We start from the raw sequence: 21763 nt of genomic DNA, 5'->3' as shown, positions 1-21763 counted from the left end.
CTAGATGTAGTGTCCTTTCTGCCTCCTCATTGCCCTGAGCAGCCAACATTTGATAGGCTGTCACAGGATGAGTAAAAGTGTCAGCATGCTGAAATTGTCTTTCCTTTTCAGCATCATCCACAATCATTGACTTATTAGCAATGGCTGGTTCCACCCTTGTATCTACTGTACCTGCTTTTCTCTCTTTTTCTCTATTTTCTTGCATCAGGGGCTCCCCCTGGCTCACACAACTCACTCCCTCACCTTCACCTACTAAGGTGGTACTCCACTCACTTACTTTTGCCATGCTGGAAGAAATAGCATGCATTTTTGAGCTCTCAATCTCTCCTTTTGCCTGGGAGCAACCCAGCCTCTCACTCAAATTGTCACTCCCTTCCCTCAATCCTAAGAGTGATTGCACAATATTCATGTCTTCTACACTTGGAATTGATTCAGTTATTTGTGTAGAGACTATCAACGGATGTGAAATATCCGTTGAAGGTGAAACTGATGTTATCAACGGATAACTGCTGTTAAGCTTATCCGTTGAAGAACAACCACTTGTCAACGGATGAGTGATATCCGTTGAAGAAGGAAAAGAAGTTGAAATTGAAAGTGATATAACTGTTGAATCTGTGTAGATTGATTTGAGATGTGGTGACACAGATCCTTCAATTATATCTGAAAGAATTTGCGGGTGATCCAACAAATCATCTAAGAGATGATGATCACCTGTATTTGAGTGGGGCTTCTCCCTGAGTTGTAAATTGTAAAGAGGGAGAATCAGGAATTGATGGGAATAACATATCCACATCCAGAGATGGTGATGAAGTGTTTGGTGATTGATGTGTGATTATTGTGAGAGAATGGGGCTGTGACTCCACATTTATTGAAGTCACATCAATCTGAGTTTGAGAAGGCATAGATACAGATGGATGTATCTGTGCAGTGTGTGCACCCTGTGTAGAAGATTGGGTTTTAGCCTTCTTTCTTCTAATAAAGGCTTTTGTTGGTGAGTGTTTGGCTTCAGTGTCCCTCCCTCATTTGTTCTGTGTTCCTGGTTGGGAACTATTTTCAATAGTAACATCCTTTTGGGAGGATGCTACTAGGGATGTGCTAGATACCTTTTCAACCACCACAGCTTTTTGAGAAACTGTGGCTTGGCTAGCTTGGGAAGCACTCAACTTTCCTTCCTTATCCTGGGGGTTTCTTTGATGTTCACCCCTCCCCTCACCACTCACACCCTGTTCACTCACCTCAGGGTTTATAGTTGGTGTTACAACTGTTGTCTTTTGAGAAACAACAGAGGTGGATTTCTTTATCTTTGATTTTGAAAGTTTAGTTTTGGTGACCTTGGTAGAAACCTGTTGGGGCATTGTCACAGATTTCATGGCCACACTAGAAGATAAAGAAATAGAGGGGTTGGAAGAAGTAGGAGTTGTAGAAGAAATTACCTCACCTACCTGGGGTGCATTCATGATTGGTAAATATACCAATGGCACACTGCTGTTGAGATCCATTCTCAATAAATCTGCAAGAACTCTTTTCTCTTGTGCCCAGCACTTGAGTTTATTATTCTCATTGATTATGACCAAACCTTCAGCAACATGGTTAGCCAATAACATAAAGAATCTAGCATAATAGATGTTATTAGGTCTATTAGCCTTGTTACCTAATCTAGTACCTAATTCTAGCATCACATAATTGCTAAAGTTAAAATACCTATCAGAAACAAGCATATAGAACATATTAACAAGAGATGAAGTTATGGCATCAAAATTACTGATTTTCCCAGAGAAAACCTTTATAAAGGCATCCCCAAGAAAACTCCATTCTTTCCTAAGGCCTTTTCTTCTAATACTCCCTAAATTAGCAGAGTTAAGAGAATAACCTATGGAATCTAACATGCTGGATACATCACTATCAGTGTGTGGTGTCATGGCATTGTTCTCAGGTAATTTAAAACATGCTTGTAAATCATCACAGTTAATAAAGTGATTTTTACCTTTGAGAGTGAAGGAGATAGTCATATCCATGGAGTTGAACTCAGCAGTTGTCCAAATCTCCTCAACTACTTCACAGAAAATCGTTGGGGCTTCCAGCATTGCATAGCTAAGTTTACAGTTTTTGATGAAGTCCATCATTTTGTGATAGTCTGAGTGGGCTTCATTCTTTTCTACCAAAGCTATGAAATTTTTCTTTTCATAGATGAACCCAGATTAAGACATAATCTTCACGACTGGTGCCATTGTTGTGAGTAGAAATTGCAGAGAATAACTTGAAGGTTTTGCAGAGAGAAAATGGTAAATGCTTGAAATTTTAAGAAAGCGTAAAGTAAAAATGAACAATCAGAAGGACTTATATGCTTTCTCAAATTAATAAACAAAAATATAAATAAAAGATTAATCAATAAATATGCGTTAGTGAATTTCAGCCGTTTAAGAATAAACTGTAAGTATTCTAAAAACTACCTTTAAAACCAATACATACAGATGTATGTATGAGTATCAACGGTTAAGAGAATAGAATCAACGGTTGTGAAACACCTGAATCGACTGATGTGACATTTCAACGGATAAGGCAAATTGTCATCCGTTGAAAGGTACTTCAGTTTTATCCGTTGACGGATAAAAATTCCAGAAATATATTTGTCTTTCAACGGATAATGACTATTCGTTGATAGAGCAATTTTGACTTTCAACGGATAGGGAACATCCGTTGATGGAATAAACTATGTTAAAAGTCAAATTTGTTCTAGCAACTAATATATTTCAGGCTTCAAATCAAATTGCAATAAAGACATGAATTTTAAGAGTAATTAAGCATACCTAGCTCACTTACCAATCGTGTGAATGTTGATTCATCAAGTGGCTTGGTAAATATGTCAGCAATTTGTTGTTCACTTGGAACAAAATGTAGTTCCACTGTACCATTCATGACATGTTCCCTAATGAAGTGGTACTTGATATCAATGTGCTTGGTCCTTGAGTGCTGCACAGGATTCTCTGTTATGGCTATGGCACTTGTGTTGTCACAAAAGATAGGAATTCTATCAACATGAAGTCCATAGTCAAGGAGTTGATTCCTCATCCATAACACTTGAGAACAGCAACTTCCAGCAGCAATGTATTCAGCCTCAGCTGTAGAAGTAGAAACTGAATTTTGCTTTTTACTGAACCATGATACAAGCTTGTTTCCCAGGAATTGGCAGGAACCTGTTGTACTTTTCCTGTCTATTTTGCAACCTGCATAGTCTGCATCTGAATAACCAATTAGATCAAAGCCAGATTCTCTAGGATACCAAATACCTAAATTTGGTGTACCCTTGAGATATCTGAAAATCCTTTTGATAGCAATTAAGTGAGACTCCCTAGGATCAGCTTGAAATCTAGCACATAGACATGTAGCAAACATTATATCTGGTCTGCTAGCAGTTAAATATAGAAGTGAACCAACCATGCCTCTATAACTTGTAATATCCATAGACCTTTCAGTCTTATTTAATTCAAGTTTGGTGGCAGTGGCTATGGGAGTTTTTGCAGATGAACATTCCATTAAGTCAAACTTCTTTAAAAGATCATAAATATATTTAGTTTGACTAATGAAAATTCCATCACTAACTTGTTTAACTTGTAAACCAAGAAAATAGGTTAGTTCTCCCATTAGGCTCATTTCATAATTACTTTGCATTAGCTTAGCAAACTTTTTACAAAGTTTATTATCTTTAGAACCAAATATTATGTCATCTACATAAATTTGAACAAGTATACTAGAGCCATTAACATCCCTAAAGAAGAGAGTTTTATCAACAGTACCTCTAGTGAAGTGATTTTCCAAAAGAAATTTTGATAAGGTTTCATACCAGGCTCTAGGTGCTTGCTTCAGTCCATAGAGTGCTTTCAACAGATAATACACATAGTCTGGAAAATTTGGATCTTCAAATCCTGGAGGTTGACTTACATAGACTTCTTCCTCTAATTTCCCATTTAGAAATGCACTCTTGACATCCATTTGATAGACTTTGAAATTGGCATGGGCTGCATAGGCTAGAAAGATTCTGATGGCTTCAAGTCTTGCAACAGGAGCATATGTTTCATCAAAATCTATTCCCTCTTGCTGAGAATAGCCTTTAGCAACCAATCTGGCTTTATTCCTTATGATAATGCCATTTTCATCCATCTTGTTTCTGAATACCCACTTTGTGTCAATAGGACTCTTGTTCTTTGGTTTGGGTACCAGCTTCCAAACTTGGTTTCTCTCAAATTGGTTTAGCTCTTCCTGCATAGCTAATATCCAATCTGGATCCAATAAGGCTTCTTCCACTTTCTTAGGTTCCTCCTGCGATAGAAAACTACTATACAGACATTCATCTTGAGTAGCTCTTCTTGTTTGCACTTTAGATTATGCATCACCAATGATCAGTTTAAAGGGATGATTCTTGGTCCATTTCCTTTGAGGTGGAAGATGTGCTCTAGATGAGGTGGCCTCAGTATTGTCATGATGTGAGACAGAGTGTTGATTAGTTGAAACTCCCCCTGAATTGTTGGTCCTTTGCAGGGAACTTGGAGTTCTATCAACTGATGATGTAAATCGATTATCTGTTGATGAACTATGATCAACGGATGCTTCATTTTGTACTTCAACGGATGATGCACTATGTCTTTCAACGGATACTGCATTATTTTATGCATTATCCAAGGGCATGTTTTGAATCCCTTTTGAAGTGTCATCTTCATCAGTCTCCTCTTCACTATTGTCACAATATATCTCAATGTTGTCAAATTTGAGTCTCTCATTATGTCCCTCATCTGTTAGTCCATCAATCTTTTTATCATCAAACACAACATGCACAGATTCCATAACAATGTTGGTTCTTAGATTGTAGACCCTATAAGATTTTCCAGCTGAATAACCAACAAATATCCCTTCACCAGCCTTTGCATCAAACTTCCCTTTATGGTCAGATTGATTCCTCAGTATAAAGCATTTACATCCAAAGACATGAAGAAAGTTTAGAGTTGGTTTTCTTCTCTTGAACAACTGATAAGGAGTCATGCCTTTAGCTTGATTGATCAAAGAAATATTCTGAGTGAAGCAGGCACAATTAACAGCTTCAGCCCAGAAATATGTTGGTAACTTTGATTCTTCAAGCATTGTTCTGGCAGCTTCAATTAAAGATCTGTTCTTCCTTTCAACAACCCCATTTTGCTGAGGTGTTCTTGGAGCTGAGAACTCATGCATGATTCCATTTTCTTCACAGAACAGCCTTAATGTCAAATTCTTGAACTCAGTTCCATTGTCACTCCTGATATTTCTAACCTTCAAGTCAGGGTGATTGTTGACTTGCCTGATGTGATTGATAATGATTTCACTTGCTTCATCCTTTGATCCAAGAAAATAGACCCATGAGAACTTTGAGAAATCATCTACAATCACTAAACAATATCTTTTTCTTGCAATAGACAATACATTGACTGGTCCAAACAAATCCATATGTAGCAGCTGTAATGGTTCATCAATTGTTGTTTCAAGCTTCTTTTTGAATGATGCTTTCCTTTGTTTGCCTTTCTGACAAGCATCACACAAACCATCCCTTGAGAATTCAACTAGAGGAATTCCTCTAACTAAGTCCTTTTTGACTAGATCATTCATTATCTTGAAATTCAAATGGGATAGCTTCTTGTGCCATAGCCAACTTTCAACTGTGCTTGCTTTGCTGAAGAGACAAGTAATGGATTCTACATCTGTAGAGTTGAAGTCAGCTATGTACACATTTCCTTTTCTAACTCCAGTTAGAACCACTTTGTTGTCTTTCTTACTGGTGACAACACAGACTTCAGAATTGAAGGAAACTGTATTCCCTCTATCACACAGTTGACTGATGCTCAGTAAGTTGTGCTTGAGACCATCAACTAATGCAACTTCATTAATGATGACATTCCTTGTTGAAATCAAGCCATATCCCATAGTAAACCCTTTGCTGTCATCTCCAAAGGTTATGCTAGGGCCAGCTCTCTCCTTGAACTCTGTGAGCAGGGAGAAATCTCCTGTCATGTGTCTTGAACAACCACTGTCCAAGTACCATAGATTTCTTCCATTTCCCTGCACACCATTAAATCAATCAATTTGATTTTGGTACCCAAGTTTCCTTGGGTCCATTCTTGTTAGCCTTTCTCCTAGACTTCATTCCTCCTGTATCTTTAGACTTAGGTAAGTTTGAGTCAACCTTGGTCTTAGATGTAGTTGGTTGAGGTGTAGGGTTAGTCACAGAATCATTTAGCACATTTGTAAAATTATTAGGCATGGATTGTGCAAACATGTTATTCCACATGGGCATATTGTATGGCATTTGAGGCATACTAAATGCAGCAAGATAAGGATTGTTAAAATATGGCATGTTTGCAAAATGTGCATAAGGATTTTGTTGAGACATAACAGACATAGCATGTAGAGGTGATGCAGACATATTAGGCATGGAAGAGGGTACAGTTATGGGAGTCTTCTTAATGGATTTGCAATTAGCAGATAGATGATTAACACTACTACAATGCACACAGCTTTTTCTAGGAGCATACCTATCAGGTGTGTAATTGTTGTGTTTGTTAACTCCTACCTTCCCATTTCTGTTGGATTTCCTTTTAGATTCCTTTTTATCCTCAACCATCTTGAGCCTATTATTTAACTGTTCTAAGGTCATGTGCCCTACATTCACCTTACTGACATCTTTGGATGTGCTTGCTTCTTCTTTGACAAAGTTCTTTGAAGTTGAACCAAACTTTTTGTTGAGTTTCTTTAGATTTTCTCTTTTAGAAACATCTGCCTGTATTGATTGAGGAACCTTCAACGGATGCTCCTTTTCTTCCTTCAACGGATAACTTTCATCATCCGTTGATTCCACATCCGTTGACAGCCCATCAATTAATTCCAGTTTCTTTTTATTTTTATCCCAGGCAGTTTCACAGAATGATTCAATTCCTTGGACCTTAGCAATTTGAGCACTTACATCTCTAGATGTCTTCCAGGCTTTAATCACCTCTTGCTCTTTCTCTAATTGATTGGAAAGTATTTCTACTTTCTTAACAGATTCAGTTAGTTCATTTTCAACAGATATACAATGCAACTTGGTTTTCTCTAGGTCAATCAACTTATCTTCTAACATAGCATTTCTATTACTTAAAAACAGATTGTTCTCTTTAATCCTACTATTTTCTTTAGCAAGAGATTTAAGAGACACACGCAAATGATACAATTCAGTAGACATGTCATTAAAAGCATCATTGCACTCTTCTTTAGTAAGCTGTGTTAAGTCAGTAGTGATTACCTGATTGCTTGATGAACTAACTTCATTTTCTTCAGAATCAGCCATGAGAGCAAGGTTGACATACTCCACATCTTCATCCTCTTCATCTCCATCAGCTGCCCAGTCCTTTTCTTGAGTAATGAAAGCTCTCTCCTTTTGCTTGAGCAGATCAAAATATTTCTTTTTGTAATCTACTGGTTCAAATTTCTTCTTTTCAGAAGTTGGCTTTCTGCACTCACTTGCAAAGTGTCCACTTATACCACAATTGAAACACTTGAACTTGGATTTGTCCACCGTGTTCTTGTGAGGTTTAGTGGCTCTAGTGTTTTTCTTGAATTTCATCTTTGCAAATCTTCTGGACAGAAATGCAAGATGCTCATCAATACCATCTGAGTCATCTTGGCTGGAGTTGTCTTCATTTTCAGCAACTTGCTCTTTCCCCTTGCTTGATTCCGGATTTCTTATACCATCTTTGGAGTTTGATGTAGATCTCACAGTTTCTTGTCTGCATTTCCTCTCATCTTCAGCTACCAATGCAACTGAACTTCCTTTCTTTCTCCCCTTCTCCAATACCTCATCCTGTTCCAGCTCTAGTTCATAAGTCTTCAAGATTCCATACAATCTTTCAAGAGTGAAGTCCTTATAATCTTGAGAGTTTCTTAAGGAGACAGTCATGGGTTTCCATTCCTTTGGCAAGGATCTTAAAAATTTAAGATTTGAATCCTTCACCTGGTACACTCTTCCATACAGCTTCAGTCCATTCAACAGCTTTTGGAACCTATTGAATGTTTCATTTAAAGATTCATTTTCTTCAAAATGAAAGTATTCATACTGTTGAATGAGAAGCTGCATTTTGTTTTCTTTCACTTGTTCTGTACCTTCACACAGTAGTTGAATTGTGTCCCAAACCTCTTTGGCAGTTGTGCAATTTATCACATTATCAAACATATCCATGTTAAGACCATTAAACAAAATGTTCATAGCCTTCTTATCCTTGTGGACTTCTTCTGTGTCTTCCATTGTCCATTCTGCTCTAGGTTTTGGAATGGATTGATCAACAGCAACTGTGGCTGTAGCAACTGTGGCTACTTTGTGGGGAATGTGAGGACCATTCTCAATGCAGTTTACATAACCTTCATCTTGGGAGAGTAGATGAAGGTGCATTTTCACCTTCCAATGGTGATAACTGTCTTTGTCAAGAACTGGGATCTTTACTCCAATATCCTTCTTACTCATCTTTGTTAGATTCCAAGATCTTTAAACTCTTTGTATGTCAAGAGCCTGCTCTGATACCAATTGTTATTCCTAGTGGACTAACAATGAGATTTACAGAAGGGGGGTTGAATGTAAATCTCAAAACTTTTTCAAGTTTTGAGCAGTTTATGAAAGCTGTGTGTTCAAGAAGAACAAGTGTGTGAATTGCTTTAAGCTAATACAGACAGATATATATTCAAGCACAAATGTAAAGAACACAACAGACCTTAAAAACTTTTCTGGTGGATTTGTTGTTCCACCAGAGATGGTGTTTTAGAAAATCTGTGATTCAACAATGTTGATCACAGCTGCATCCTAGTATAAACTAGATGAATTTTCTCTCAATATTTTTCTAAACAGCTCTGGAAAATCTCTCTTCTAATTACTAGCTTCTGCTTGGTTTATATATTACCAAGTGTACAAGTGAGAACCAATATAAAATACAGTAATAAAATAAGTTCTCCACTTGCTTCTTTTCCTGTTCACTCTAGTACTTTGTTGACTATTGCATCTTTGTACTAAAGAAGAACGGCTGCTTTTTCTGTTGTTCCTGAAATTCGGCTTCCACATCTCAGTTGTCTCTATCAACCCATGTGCCTCTGTTTGTAGGTACAACTACCACTTATCAATGGCTAATCATCAGAACATCCGTTGAAGCTTTCATCCGTTGATGCACTCATCCGTTGAAGGATGTTATCCGTTGAAGCTTTCATCCGTTGATGCACTCATCCGTTGATGCACTCATCCGTTGAAGGATGTTATCCGTTGAAGCTTTCATCCGTTGATGCACTCATCCGTTGAAGGATGTTATCCGTTGATGACTTTATCCGTTGAAGCTTAAGAGACATCCGTTGAAGCTTAGCTTCTCATCCATTGAAGGTCTTTAAGTCATCCGTTGATACCACTTCATTTATACAAAATTACAAGGCATGAAGTATTTACAATTGGCCTTCCTATCTGCATATCATCTAGTAGTCAACATGACTCATAGTTTCTCTCAACTTCTAAGAATTACATTTTAAATACAGAGACTGAAATATGCTACAACACTAGACTTATTTCTAAGTAAAGCTACACCATCAACGGATAGCCAAAGTGGTCTTATCCGTTGAGGCTACAGACACTGAATTTCTACTTAAGTATTTTGTTAAACATATCATCAAACTAATGCACATACATTCCTAACATTAACAGTTAGCTCTCTGTCCCGAACACTAAGAACAAGCAGTTGTATGAAATTGGGCATTACGACGACTATGTTTACGCGATTACCAAGTTTTAAACCACTCCAAACAACCACAATTCCACTCACAACCAACAATACAACCAACCCTCATCCAAACCTTACTACATCAGTCCCAAAATCTCAAGATTTTCCAATTTATTCAACCCCAAACATGAACTACTAACTATACTTAAGTTTCATTAACTATAAACAAGATTTCAACATCCAAATCATTACAAATCCAATCCAAACTCTAAACACACAAGCATCATGCTTCACATTTACTATAAAAATCAAAACCAAACCTAATACTCAAAGTAAAGTTAGGGTTTGGAGGTGTTATACCTTCCTTGGAGTGATTAGAGTAGCTGGGAAGCCTTAAGAAGCCATGAGACAGCTTTAGATTGCTTGGATCTTAAAGGAAAATCAAAGAAAACAAAGTCAGTAACTTGAAAACACTATTCATCATCTTCTTCCTTGATTTATTGGAAGAGATTCATGAAGAATTGGAGTCTTAAACTTCTAGGATAGCCATAACTAATCATAAGGGGCCTTGGATAATTACCTTGTAATTTAACAAAGCTTGGATCTTAATTTTTGGAAATTTTCTTCTTGAAAAATGAAGAAGGCCGAGAGCTTCTTCTTCTTGGGAGGGTTTTACTTTTCTAAATGAGTTTGTGGTGGAAAATGGAAGTGAATGGGATATTTGGGTGATAAATCGATTGATTAAAGTGAGTGGAGTGTGACTAAGCATGACATCACCTTGGTGACTTCATCATTTGCCACTTGTCATCACTTGGTGGTGGAAGCATCTTCTTATGCTAATCCTTGCTGAAATTCTTGATTATCATCCTTAATCCTTGCACTAATCTCTCTTGCATTACTTGTCGTTTAATTATTTTACGACTCGTTTATCGTTCGTTCTTGCTAATCGTTTGAGGGATCATATCCGGGATCTTATTACTTGGGTTCCCTTAACCTTTCTCAATATATTATATTCCTTTTATGATACTCTCTTATAATCCTTGAATTTAAATCCTTTTAATCATGTTACCATATACTCAATTCTTTCGGTATCTGGTGGATTTTCGGGAAAAATCAAAGCGTTCGAATTTGGATTCTGACGATCTTTACATACACTTATATACCATATGGAGTACTAATAAGATCTTAGAATATCAATAAAAGAACTCCTACATAGTGTGTCATGAAAAATTTTCTTAATCAGCAAAATCACTATTCATAAGGGTTACAAAAGTCCAAAATTTTTGGGGTTATTACATACTAGATTTGCCAAACAGACCAAATGGATATATCTCGTGGAATTACCTTCTATTGCTTTAACATACTGTATAATGTATATATATTGTGCCATCCACAATCCTTTATGCTTGCTAGTCTCACCTAGGGAGTTGTTACCAGCAATATGATGATTGATGAAAGCAGAGGATCTACCAACTCGTCTATATCATTGATGGTTAATAAACAACTTTTATGTAGAGTTTCAATATGATGATTGATGAAAGCATAACAAGTTCCCATTATTTTAGTTTCCTTGTTTTTCTTCCATAAAAAAACAAGCAATATCCAAGAAAATATCAGGAAACAGAGGATCTACCAATTTCAATTCATCAAAGCTAAGCATGAGCTTTTTCTGAACATTATCAGTGGAAACTCGTTACAATTTGTCGATGAACCATCTCCATCATTCCTCAGACTGGTTAAGTAAGTTTGAGCCATTAACCCTTAAGAGCCGATGAATGCCCTCCAGAATGTTCCAGAATTTCTTTAGCCAAACCTTTAAATAATTTGGATATCTTGTTATCCCCGAATTCATGTCGGGTAAAAAGCTGTCGTGATCAGCATCACCTAGTTCATTTACCTTATATCTGGATTTTACTTTAACTGAATCTAGAAGATCTTCATTTCTTGTTATTATTATCATTATGCTCCCTGAAGCAAATTATCCTTCTAAAAATTCCAACGGTACTGAGCTGTCCAAATCATCAAAGACAACTAGAACTTTTGCGAAACACATTCTAGCTCTAATCAACTCAATTCATTGGTCAACATTGCCAATAGTAATGTTCTTGCATTTAAGAACATCGTTAACAAGTTGTTGTTGTAAAGAGATTAGGCCCTTCGTTATCTCTGAAACCTCACTAACGTTTTCTAAGAAGCAACTGCCATGAAAATGGTGATAGTTTTGGTTATGCACAGTTTTCGCGAGAGTTGTTTTTCCAACTCCACCCATACCATATATACTGATCCTAATGACATTTTCTGTATGACTTCTCAATAAAGCTGTTATGTATTCAATACGAGAATCCAAGCCAACTTGATATTTGGCAATATCTAAAGTCACAATATTTATTTCGATCAAAATTCTATCAGTAACCTTATTGATGATATCAATCTGAGACCTGCAATACATGTATTTTTATTTTTTGGTGTTCAATTTATGATTAACTAATAGTTTTATGAAAAGATATCAATCCAAGCCAAATGCACGCTTTGCCTGAAAATCAAGAAAACATGTAAATAATTGATCATATTTTTTAAAAAAACAAAGAAAGTATCCATATTTTTAAATCAGTGCTCACATATTTTGTCGAACTTCATATCTTGAAAAGTTCCTCACATATGTCAGTGTAGCCCGCCACTTGTCCAATCTGTCTGTTCCAAAACGACTTTCATGTTCAGCAAAAGCTTTACTACAACTCTCAGTTTGATTTTGCATAACTGATGGTTCAATATTATAAAATATTCGAAGTACCCATATACTTATTAATATGTAACAGTCCATAATCTCTACAAGCTCATCAAGGCACCATTTAGAAGATGCATAATTCTCCGAAAACACAACAACATACGTCTGGATCCCCGAATAGCTAGGAGCAATGAGTTTGAGAGAACTTCACCACATACCTCAAAATCATCTCTAAATGTTCGAATACCAGTACGACGAAGGGCATCATGTAGAAAATTAGTGACTGAATATCGTGTATTCAAACCTCTGAAACTTAAGAAAATGTCCCATCTTGGAGGATAAGTTGAAGCAGAAGATGTGAGAGTTTGATTATAGCGTGTAGAAGCCATTATTTAGAGAAGACCTAAAAATTTGAAAATTTGAACACCAACTATAAAATTACCAATTGAAATATAATTTAATATAAAAATTTGTAGTAAGACTTGTAAAATCATTGGAGTACATAATTGGCTAGTTGCTAAAATTTATAGGAAGTCCACAATGGTCCATTGCTAGCAACCATCTATTCATTATAGTTTTTTATGGAGAACAAAAAATTCTAGAGGTGGTGTATTAAGCTCCTATAGATGCTGCATTCAGAACAAATTTCAGTGTTCAACATATTCATGAAAATTTATTGTGGATAGATGATTTCACCAATCGATTGTGAGAGGTCAGGACCCACAAATTTATATTATTGTCACATGGTAGCATCATTCTGTGAATAATTTAAAACAATGTTCGTGATTACTGAGAGAATCTTTGTGTTCCTTTATTTTCTTAAAGCATATTGTTGTGCAAGACATGCTTGTACTATAGCAAGACTAAGTCATATTGACAACCCTAAGATTTAGTTGTATGATAGTCTAAATCTGTATTTTGTATTGTATTACTTGAGTCTGTAAAAATGTTAAAGATCAGACTGGAGTATTTTTCAGTAAACAGTCTGAAGCCTAAGAATAAACTGCGGAAGAAGATCAACAAGATCATGCCTCAGAGAAAAGGTGAAGAAGCTTGGAGTTAAATAAATCTGTTTTAGGAAAAATGTTTTAAGTCAAGATATTTATAAGTCACAGATCAATTCATATAGAGAAGTCATTCGACAACTCCAGAATGACTTGTCGAGAAGTCCAAAATGGTTTATAGAGAAGTCTCAGAGATATCGACAAGTCAAATGAAGATATGAAGATTGGAGATATCGACAAGTCATTTCTGCATATAGAGAACTCAGAGATATCGACAATTCAAATGAAGATATGAAGATTGAAGATATCGACAAGTGAATTTCTCATTAGAGATCTCAGAGATATCGACAAGCCATTTCTACATGCAGAGATTTGGAGACCTCGACAAGCCAAGTTCACTTATAGAGAACTCAAAGACCTCGACAAGTCAAAGACACTTATAGAGAACTCAGAGACCTCGACAAGTCAAAACACTTATAGAGAACTCAGAGATCTTGATAAGCCATTATACTTATCGATATGTCAGTTCTCTATACAACAAATTAGAGATCTCGATATAAATCTCAAGTACAGAATGTAGACAAGTTAAAGATTCAAGATTATCAATCAAAAAATGATCTAATCACTTAGATTGAAAAGTCTACAAAAGCATCTTGAAGAGTGCAAGATCAAGGGCCAAGATTAACTAGACAAAGGAAAGTCACAGGCCTACACGATTTGCAAAAATTCACTAAGCCAGAAATGGAAAGCTTTAGAAATAACTTAAAGTACGGTTTAGTAAATCTTATTGCATGTTGTGTAAACCTGTGTTTACTAATCTATAAAGTAAACACTGGTCCTTTGTTTTAGAAAGTATCAAACAGATCTAGATTTTCTTATAACTCTCTCAAGATAGATACTGAGTTCTTTACTTACAAAAGAACCCATAAATTTGTAGCAAGACATACATAATTTTAATATAAAGTTAAGTGAGTTTTGAAAATTATGTGTTTGTTGTGCATGCTTTGTTAGTTCTGTTAAACACAATCTCTAAAAATTAATCTGCTTTGTTCACCATCCAAAATAGTTCAAAAAAGGCTAAAATATCTGAAACACATTCACCCCCTCTCTGTGTTGTATTCAATATCTAACACATATGCACCCCTAATGGGCATCAATTCATCAATTGAACCAATGGAGTTGGTTACTATTTACACTAAATTCACTTTTTTCTTAATTTTTATACACCCACATAACTCCATCAATTCATCAATTACTATTCTTCAAATAAATAATTACATTATATATCATAAATTTAATTCCATCTATATTATTTAATGGTTCTGCTAATAGTGTCCAATAATAGATCGTTGGATAACTTTAGATTTTTGATAAAATTGTGGATACATTTAAATTTCTGATAAGATTTTAGTTAAATACATCCTGACACGTTTCTTAATCTAATTTTACAGATAGAAAAATTGTCCATAAATAATATCATGATCTTCTGATTATAGTATCATAAAATCATGACATTTGTCAAAATGAATGCATTGAAAAAATTGTTGAGTCAGAGGCAACAACACAGTCAAGAAGAGTCTGAAATCATGAATACCATGGTCACCGAATCGGCAATGGTGATGGACTTCATCGACACTTCAGATGAACCATAAGGACGCGGCTCACGGCCTGGCAAATCTTCCAATCATAATAGACAAAGGTTGTCGAGAGGAAAAAATCTCATCGAAATTACTTCGTTGATCGTTTAATATTTAGTGAAGACGACTTCCGTCGGCAGTATAAAATGCGCCCTCATGTTTTCAATCACATCATGACAACCCTTTGCACTCAAGATTTCTATTAGCATAAAAAAGCAGATGTGATTGGATTATTGGGATTGTTATCCCAACAAAAAATGACTGATGGATTATGAATGCTAGCTTACGGTGCAACAACTGATCAATGTGCCGAAATATGTAGAATGAGAGAATCAACTACACTTAAGTGCATGAAAAAGTTTTGTCAGCAAGTGGAAGGACTTTTTGGTGAAGAATACCTTCGGGCTCTAATATCTGCGGATTTAAGAAGGCTTCTAGTAAGGGGAGAACAAAGAGGATTTCCAGGTATAATTGGAAGTATCGATTGTATGCACTGGGAGTGGAAGAATTTTCCAAGCGGGTGGGGTGGGACTTATAATGGACGAAAAGGACGCCCTACTGTCATTCCAGAGGTCGTCGCTTCCTATGACACTAGGGTATGACACTCTTTTTTCGGTGTGCCTGAAACTCAAAATGATATTAACGTTCTAAGTCAGTCTCATGTATTTGATAAAGTCGTCACTGGAAATAGCCCAACGGTGGTGTTTCACGTCAATGGAAAAAGATACAATAATGCTTATTATCTTGCTGATGGGATTTATCCTAGGTATTCAACATTTGTAAAAATCATATCAAATCCTACCACTTAATCACAAAAACTATTTTCTAAAAAACAAGAAGCATGTCGCAAAGATGTAGAGAGGTGTTTCGGTATCTTGCAATCTTGATGGGAAATTCTTCGCCACGGTACTCGGATGCATAGGCGTTCAACACTTAGAAGTATCATGATGACTTACATCATATTGCATAACATGATAGTTGAGGATGAATTTATGGAAGATGAATTTGTAGAGTCGGTAGAAGAAGATCTAATGAATCTATTAGCATCACATCTTTATGATGGGCCAGTAGATTGTAATGGGAATCGAATTCCTTTTGCACCAATACAAAGAGATGGAAGAAATTAACAAGCATTTTGGGATCCTATTGAAAATTTAGAATCGGCTTATGTCCAGACAATGCTCCAAAATGATTTGATAGAGCATAATTGGCAATAGAAGCCAATGAATAGTTATGGATATCAAATTATTATCTCTTGAAATGTACGACTAGAATCTAAAAAAACATAGTACATAATTAAATTAAAAAGCATAACATATAGTTGAAATAAAAAGTAGAGTACATAGTTGAATTAAAAACAGAAAGCTTAACTAAATCTAATCATAATAATCATCGTCAAAGCGAGGAACATAAGCACCATCACTAGTAGTCTCATTCTCTTGTTCCATGATCTCAACCTTCTTTCTGTTAAACCACTTCTTCGAATTATGAGTCATTTGGCTAGTATCCATTGTGATGATCTTTGTTTTCTCCCTTAATTCTTCAATAGCCATTCATTTTGCCAATCTTGCTTCTTTTTGTTCTTCTAGAGCATCAAGTCATGCATGTCCTGCTTCCTTTTATTTCTCAAGTTCTAGCATCTCCCTTGATATTTTAAGGGTTTCCTCATCTCTTTTGATGTTGACCTCCACAAGTTATTTTTGGTTACATTGCATACTATTAAAAATAGCTATAGACATCTCATTTTTTTGTCATAGCTTATTTTCCTTTCTTTATTGCTTGCTTGGACGCCTTGACTCCCATCGGCCTAACCAGATTAGAAGGACCTTCTGTTTCTCGATTAGACCCCGGAGTCGTGAAACCTTCTTCATCAACACAATCATCACTACTCAAATTAATTGGTGATTCCATTTGTGTTGGAAAGTTTTTTTGAAATGGAGGAGAAGTGGTGGGAACGGCTACAAATTGAGGATGTGCTGCAACTGCTTCATAACATTCTCATTTGTCAAATGTCTTGTTCATGTCCTTGAAATACAATCCTTGAGCTTGAGTTATCTAAATAAAATGACAAATTGCATATTAGATTATCACATAAATAATATATAATATACTAAAATAAAAAATAAAAAAATCATACATCATCCACCAAATTGGTTCCGATTGCACTATGTCTACTAGCTTGATTCTTGGTACAGTGCCATTTTTTTAGTGCTCTCCTCAATGGTGTCCAATGTGAGTCAAGAGCAACTTTTGAACAAGTTTCGGCATAAGAATTCTCAGGAGTATCACACCATTTTTTTGCATAAACCTCATGAATTTGCCCCCATAAGTTATTCTTGTTTGAGTATCGACCGGTGATCGGATACACAGATTGTCGAGCCCACGAAACACATAATTGTAATTCTTCGGAAGGGAGCCAATTAGTACCCATTATCTATATAAATATTTGAAAGAAAAAAAGAGGTTGAGAAAATAGGGACGTGGATGTTGTAAAAAATTTGTGTGAAAATGAACACAAAAAAATTGCTATTTATAAGCCAAAATCTGACTGTTACTTGAATTGATTAATGACCGTTGTTCATCATTGATAAAGAAAATATAGTTGTTGTAGTGTTCAAAAAGTGAATACAGTTGGGTCACGCAGAATTGCCGGATGTTGAGCAGTCCGTTGAAAATCAAAGTTCCCCTTACTGAATCAATGGTACAGTATAAATTGATGCCATCAATTTAATAACGGTGCATTAAAAATATGTATGGGAACCATTCAAGAAGCAGCTGAATCAATTAATATAGTTGACCGTTGCAAATGCTCTTAATAGTGTAAAATTATACTTTTTCCGTCGATGTGAATATGTATAAGTATTTTTCATTGTTCTTAGCTATAAAAACATTGTTTGTGAAAAACTATTATAAGACATTGCAGTATGACGTGAAGAGACATCATTTGCAGTTTTGATAAGAACTCTTATACATGAAATTTATAACAATACATCTGGGTTCATGCGAAAACATCATCACATTTGTACCTAAGAACTATTCTTTTAGTTGTATTATTTTCAATATTGTAACAATTTATGTTGAAAATGAGAGACACTTATTGTTTTAGATAGTACTATTATCCATTCTAAGTGTTATAATACTTGCCAGCAAGTGTTTACAATGTTTAGCTCTAAGAATTCTTCAAAAGATATCCATTTTACTACGGTAAGTATACAAGAGCATCTCCAATATAGAAGGCCTTTACAAAAATATTTTATTTGACACATGTTATACATAATTTATATAATTTTGATAACTCCAATCATACAAAACCATTAGCTAAAATTATAGTCAATCTAGTGAGATCGCTAAATTTGTTGAACCTGTCAAGACCGTAACTAAGTTGTAAACACAAATATATCATTATAACCAACCCCCGTCGAAGCACATCACCTTACAAGTTCAACAGATTTTATATAATAATTATTTTATATTATTTTAACCAACCATTTTAGTTAATATCATTGGAGCTGCCAGATCCGCGATGTTGTAGAAATTGCTAATCGATAAAATGACGTAGCCATTAATCAAATACATTAAAATAATACTTAATTTGTAATATGAACATATTAGTTTAAGAAAAAGGTTTTTCTAAAAAATATCCAAATTGCAAATTTTTTGAAAAAATACGGTGCAACCTTATATGAAACATGCAATGCAATATTTGTAACCTTATACGCAAGTTCGAGCTATATCCGCCACAAACTAATATGCAATTTTTACCGTATTTTTTAAAATAAATTTAAAAATATGAATATTGTTTGACAAATTCCCTTAGAAAGTGTTTGAAAACATTGATTTCATTTCAAATTTGGAATTTCAATTTTAGAATTTGAAATCCAGAATTTCAGTTCCAAAAATTTTGTTTGAAAATTCAAGAAATTGAATTTCAAAACTTTTTTTTTAGGATTTTTCTAAAATTTGTTTTTTTTTATTTTCTCTTTTGGAGAATCGAAGTAAGTTTGTATCCGGAAAAAGTTTTGGAAAATTCTACCGATAAAGAATTTCATCAGGAAAAAAAATCACGGAGAATTTTTTTAAAAAAAATATTTCTCGAGAAAAAGGTTCTCAACGAAAAATATTTTCGAGAAACGGTATCAAGAAAAAAAAATCCTAAAAATGTGTGAAAAGTTTATCAAAAATTCCCGAGAAAAAAAAAATTCAAAGAAAGGTTTATCGGGGAAAAATTTCCCAAAAAAAGTGTTTCCGGAAAAAAAAATCCGACAAAAATATTCCCGAGAAAAATTTCTTGGGGAAAAATTTCTGAAATTGAATTCTAGGAAATTTATCTGGAAAAAAAAATCGTAAAAAAAATTCAGGAAAATTTTCATTTTAAATGACATGTATTTTGCTAATATTTCAAATTCTAATTTTTAAACTTGTTCTTTAGTTGTGTTCGATTTGAACAAATTCCAAATCCCGGGTACTTGTCAAACACGTGATTTGATCAAATTCAGGATTTGAAATGAAATCAATGTATTCAAATGGGGCATTAAAGAAATATGGAGAATTTAATCAAGTTTCAAAAATTAAATATGTTGTAACAATTAATGAAACAATCAATTAAGTAGAAAAACCTCTTTGGACAGAGTTGAATATCTCAAGTGATTAAGAATTTATTTTCTGTTGTACTAGGTCGTGGTGCTCATCCCGAAAATTTACGAGGTTAGATATTCATTTGGGTATAACCGTATAAGTTATATTTGTTCAAAAAATATTGAAAGACTTCTTTTAAATTTAAGGGGATGAGCAGTGGTTCATTTACGAGTGAAAAAATATTATTTTCGTACTCCCTCCGTCTCTAAAAACATTTCCTATTTGTGTTGGACACGTTTGTCAATACCCATTTTTGATTGTTAATATCTTAAATTTCGTATTAGTGTTAAATATAAAAATTTGATTATATTAAAATACTCCTAAATACAAATCCAATAAAATCAAATTACTAGTTAATCGCTTACCATCAACAGTACCAAAAATCAAAATGGGAAACACATGTTGGGACTGAGGGAGCATCACATAATGAGATACGCAAAGTACAAAATAGTTTCGGATCCAACCCGAAACGGAAATTTATTTACACACTGATATCAATTAGGGCACCAATTGAAGTAATCGAAGAAGATTTGAGCGCGTTGATACTTCAAAGATAAGTGCTTGAGATTTTAGTCTATGTTCTACATTTTTATACACACATAACGTTGTATGTATTGTTTGTCGTTTACAAACCCTAATTAGATTTCTTGAAATGTCGTTACCCAATGAATTAATTGATGAAATATTGTGTCGCGTACCTGTTAAGTATCTTCTTTGTGTCGAAAGAATGGTGTTCAATTATCGACAGCAATGCGTTTGTTAGAAGACATTTTAAGAGGACTAATGAGTGTAATCATAATGCCGGTGTTCTAATTAGTGGGTATGGGAAGCTTTTATTGACTGGTGTTGAGAGTTTACGTCACGTGTGGGGAATTTGTCGGTGTTGCTAATGGATTAGTTTGCTTTTGTATGGGTTATAAGGATTTGTTTGTGTTGTGTAATCCGGCGACGAGGAAGTATAGGACGTTACCGTTGGTACCGAGTATGTTGGATGAGGAGTTTAAGGGGGTTGAGTATCCGTTGTGTGGGTTTGGTTATGATCGGGTTAATGATGATTATAAGGTTGTTAAGATTGGGGACAGTGAGGAATGTACAGTGGTTATAGTGTATAGCTTGAAAAGTAATACGTGGAAACGAATTCAGGATATCGGGAGAGATTTCAGAATTATATATAAACGGGGGACGTTTGTAGGTGGAGCTCTACATTGGATTGCGAAAAAGTATCCTAGAAATCGTTTTGATATTGTTTTTGGTGTTGATCTCGGGCTTGAGCAATTTAAGGAGGACCCTTTTCCTGATGTTCATAAGACCGATGTTTACCTGGATTGTGTTGGAGAATCCCTTTGTATCACTGATAATTACAGCGAGTCTCATACAGATGTTTGGCTGAAGAATACTCATGGGGAGGGAAATGCTTGGTATAAAGCATTCACTGTGGAGCAACCTGGAGCATTTGGAACTTTTAAGTTTATTAGACCTGTTGCTTTATCGAACAGCAGCAAGGATGTACTTTTAGAGGTGGACTGCAAAAAACTTTTGTGGTATGACCTTGAAAAGAAGACTGTAAAGAATATTAGGATTGATGGGATTCCGAATAGGATCCATACACATCTTTACACTGAGAGTCTCTTTCAATTCACTGAGGCTAACCAGTTGCAGAAGCTGTCACATGACAAAATATAGGGTAAAATATGTTTAATCATTTTGGTGCTCTATAGTTGAGTGTTTCTCTGGCATTTATTATCTTGTTATCTTTTAGTATAACTCAGTAATCTTATAGTCGCTTTGACTGGGTCTGAGACATTAACACTTGTCTGCTGAACACAGTATGTATTATGAAGCATAAATTTGGTTAGCAATATCAATAAACTTAAGCATGTGTAATATGATCTGTACTTATTGACTGTTCAGCTGGGTTTAGTGGTTTACAACTGTAGTTAAGACTTCTTTTCTTGTCCGTCACGGTTTTTATGGTGCCTAACACTGATTTTGTACGGTTTCTTGTTTAGTTTTTTAGGT

General features: G+C 35.1%; 1 protein-coding gene across 1 annotated transcript; it reads left to right on the top strand.

Annotated features, from left to right (window-relative positions):
- The first annotated feature begins 20653 nt into the window (after positions 1 to 20653).
- Positions 20654 to 21427, top strand: LOC141691182 (F-box protein CPR1-like). Its single transcript, XM_074495920.1, has one exon. It carries the CDS (start codon positions 20654 to 20656, stop codon positions 21425 to 21427), a length of 774 nt encoding a protein of 257 aa, XP_074352021.1.
- Positions 21428 to 21763: the final 336 nt, after the last annotated feature.

This window comes from Apium graveolens, chromosome 10 (genome assembly GCF_009905375.1).
Source record: "Apium graveolens cultivar Ventura chromosome 10, ASM990537v1, whole genome shotgun sequence".
Classification (NCBI taxonomy): Eukaryota; Viridiplantae; Streptophyta; class Magnoliopsida; order Apiales; family Apiaceae; genus Apium; species Apium graveolens.
Note: the sequence above shows the minus strand (reverse complement) of the source record. Positions and strands in the feature narration are given on the sequence as shown.

Coding starts and splice junctions, on each gene's coding strand:
- LOC141691182 (XM_074495920.1), top strand. CDS start 20,654: ATGGGTTATAAGGATTTGTTTGTGTTGTGTAATCCGGCGACGAGGAAG.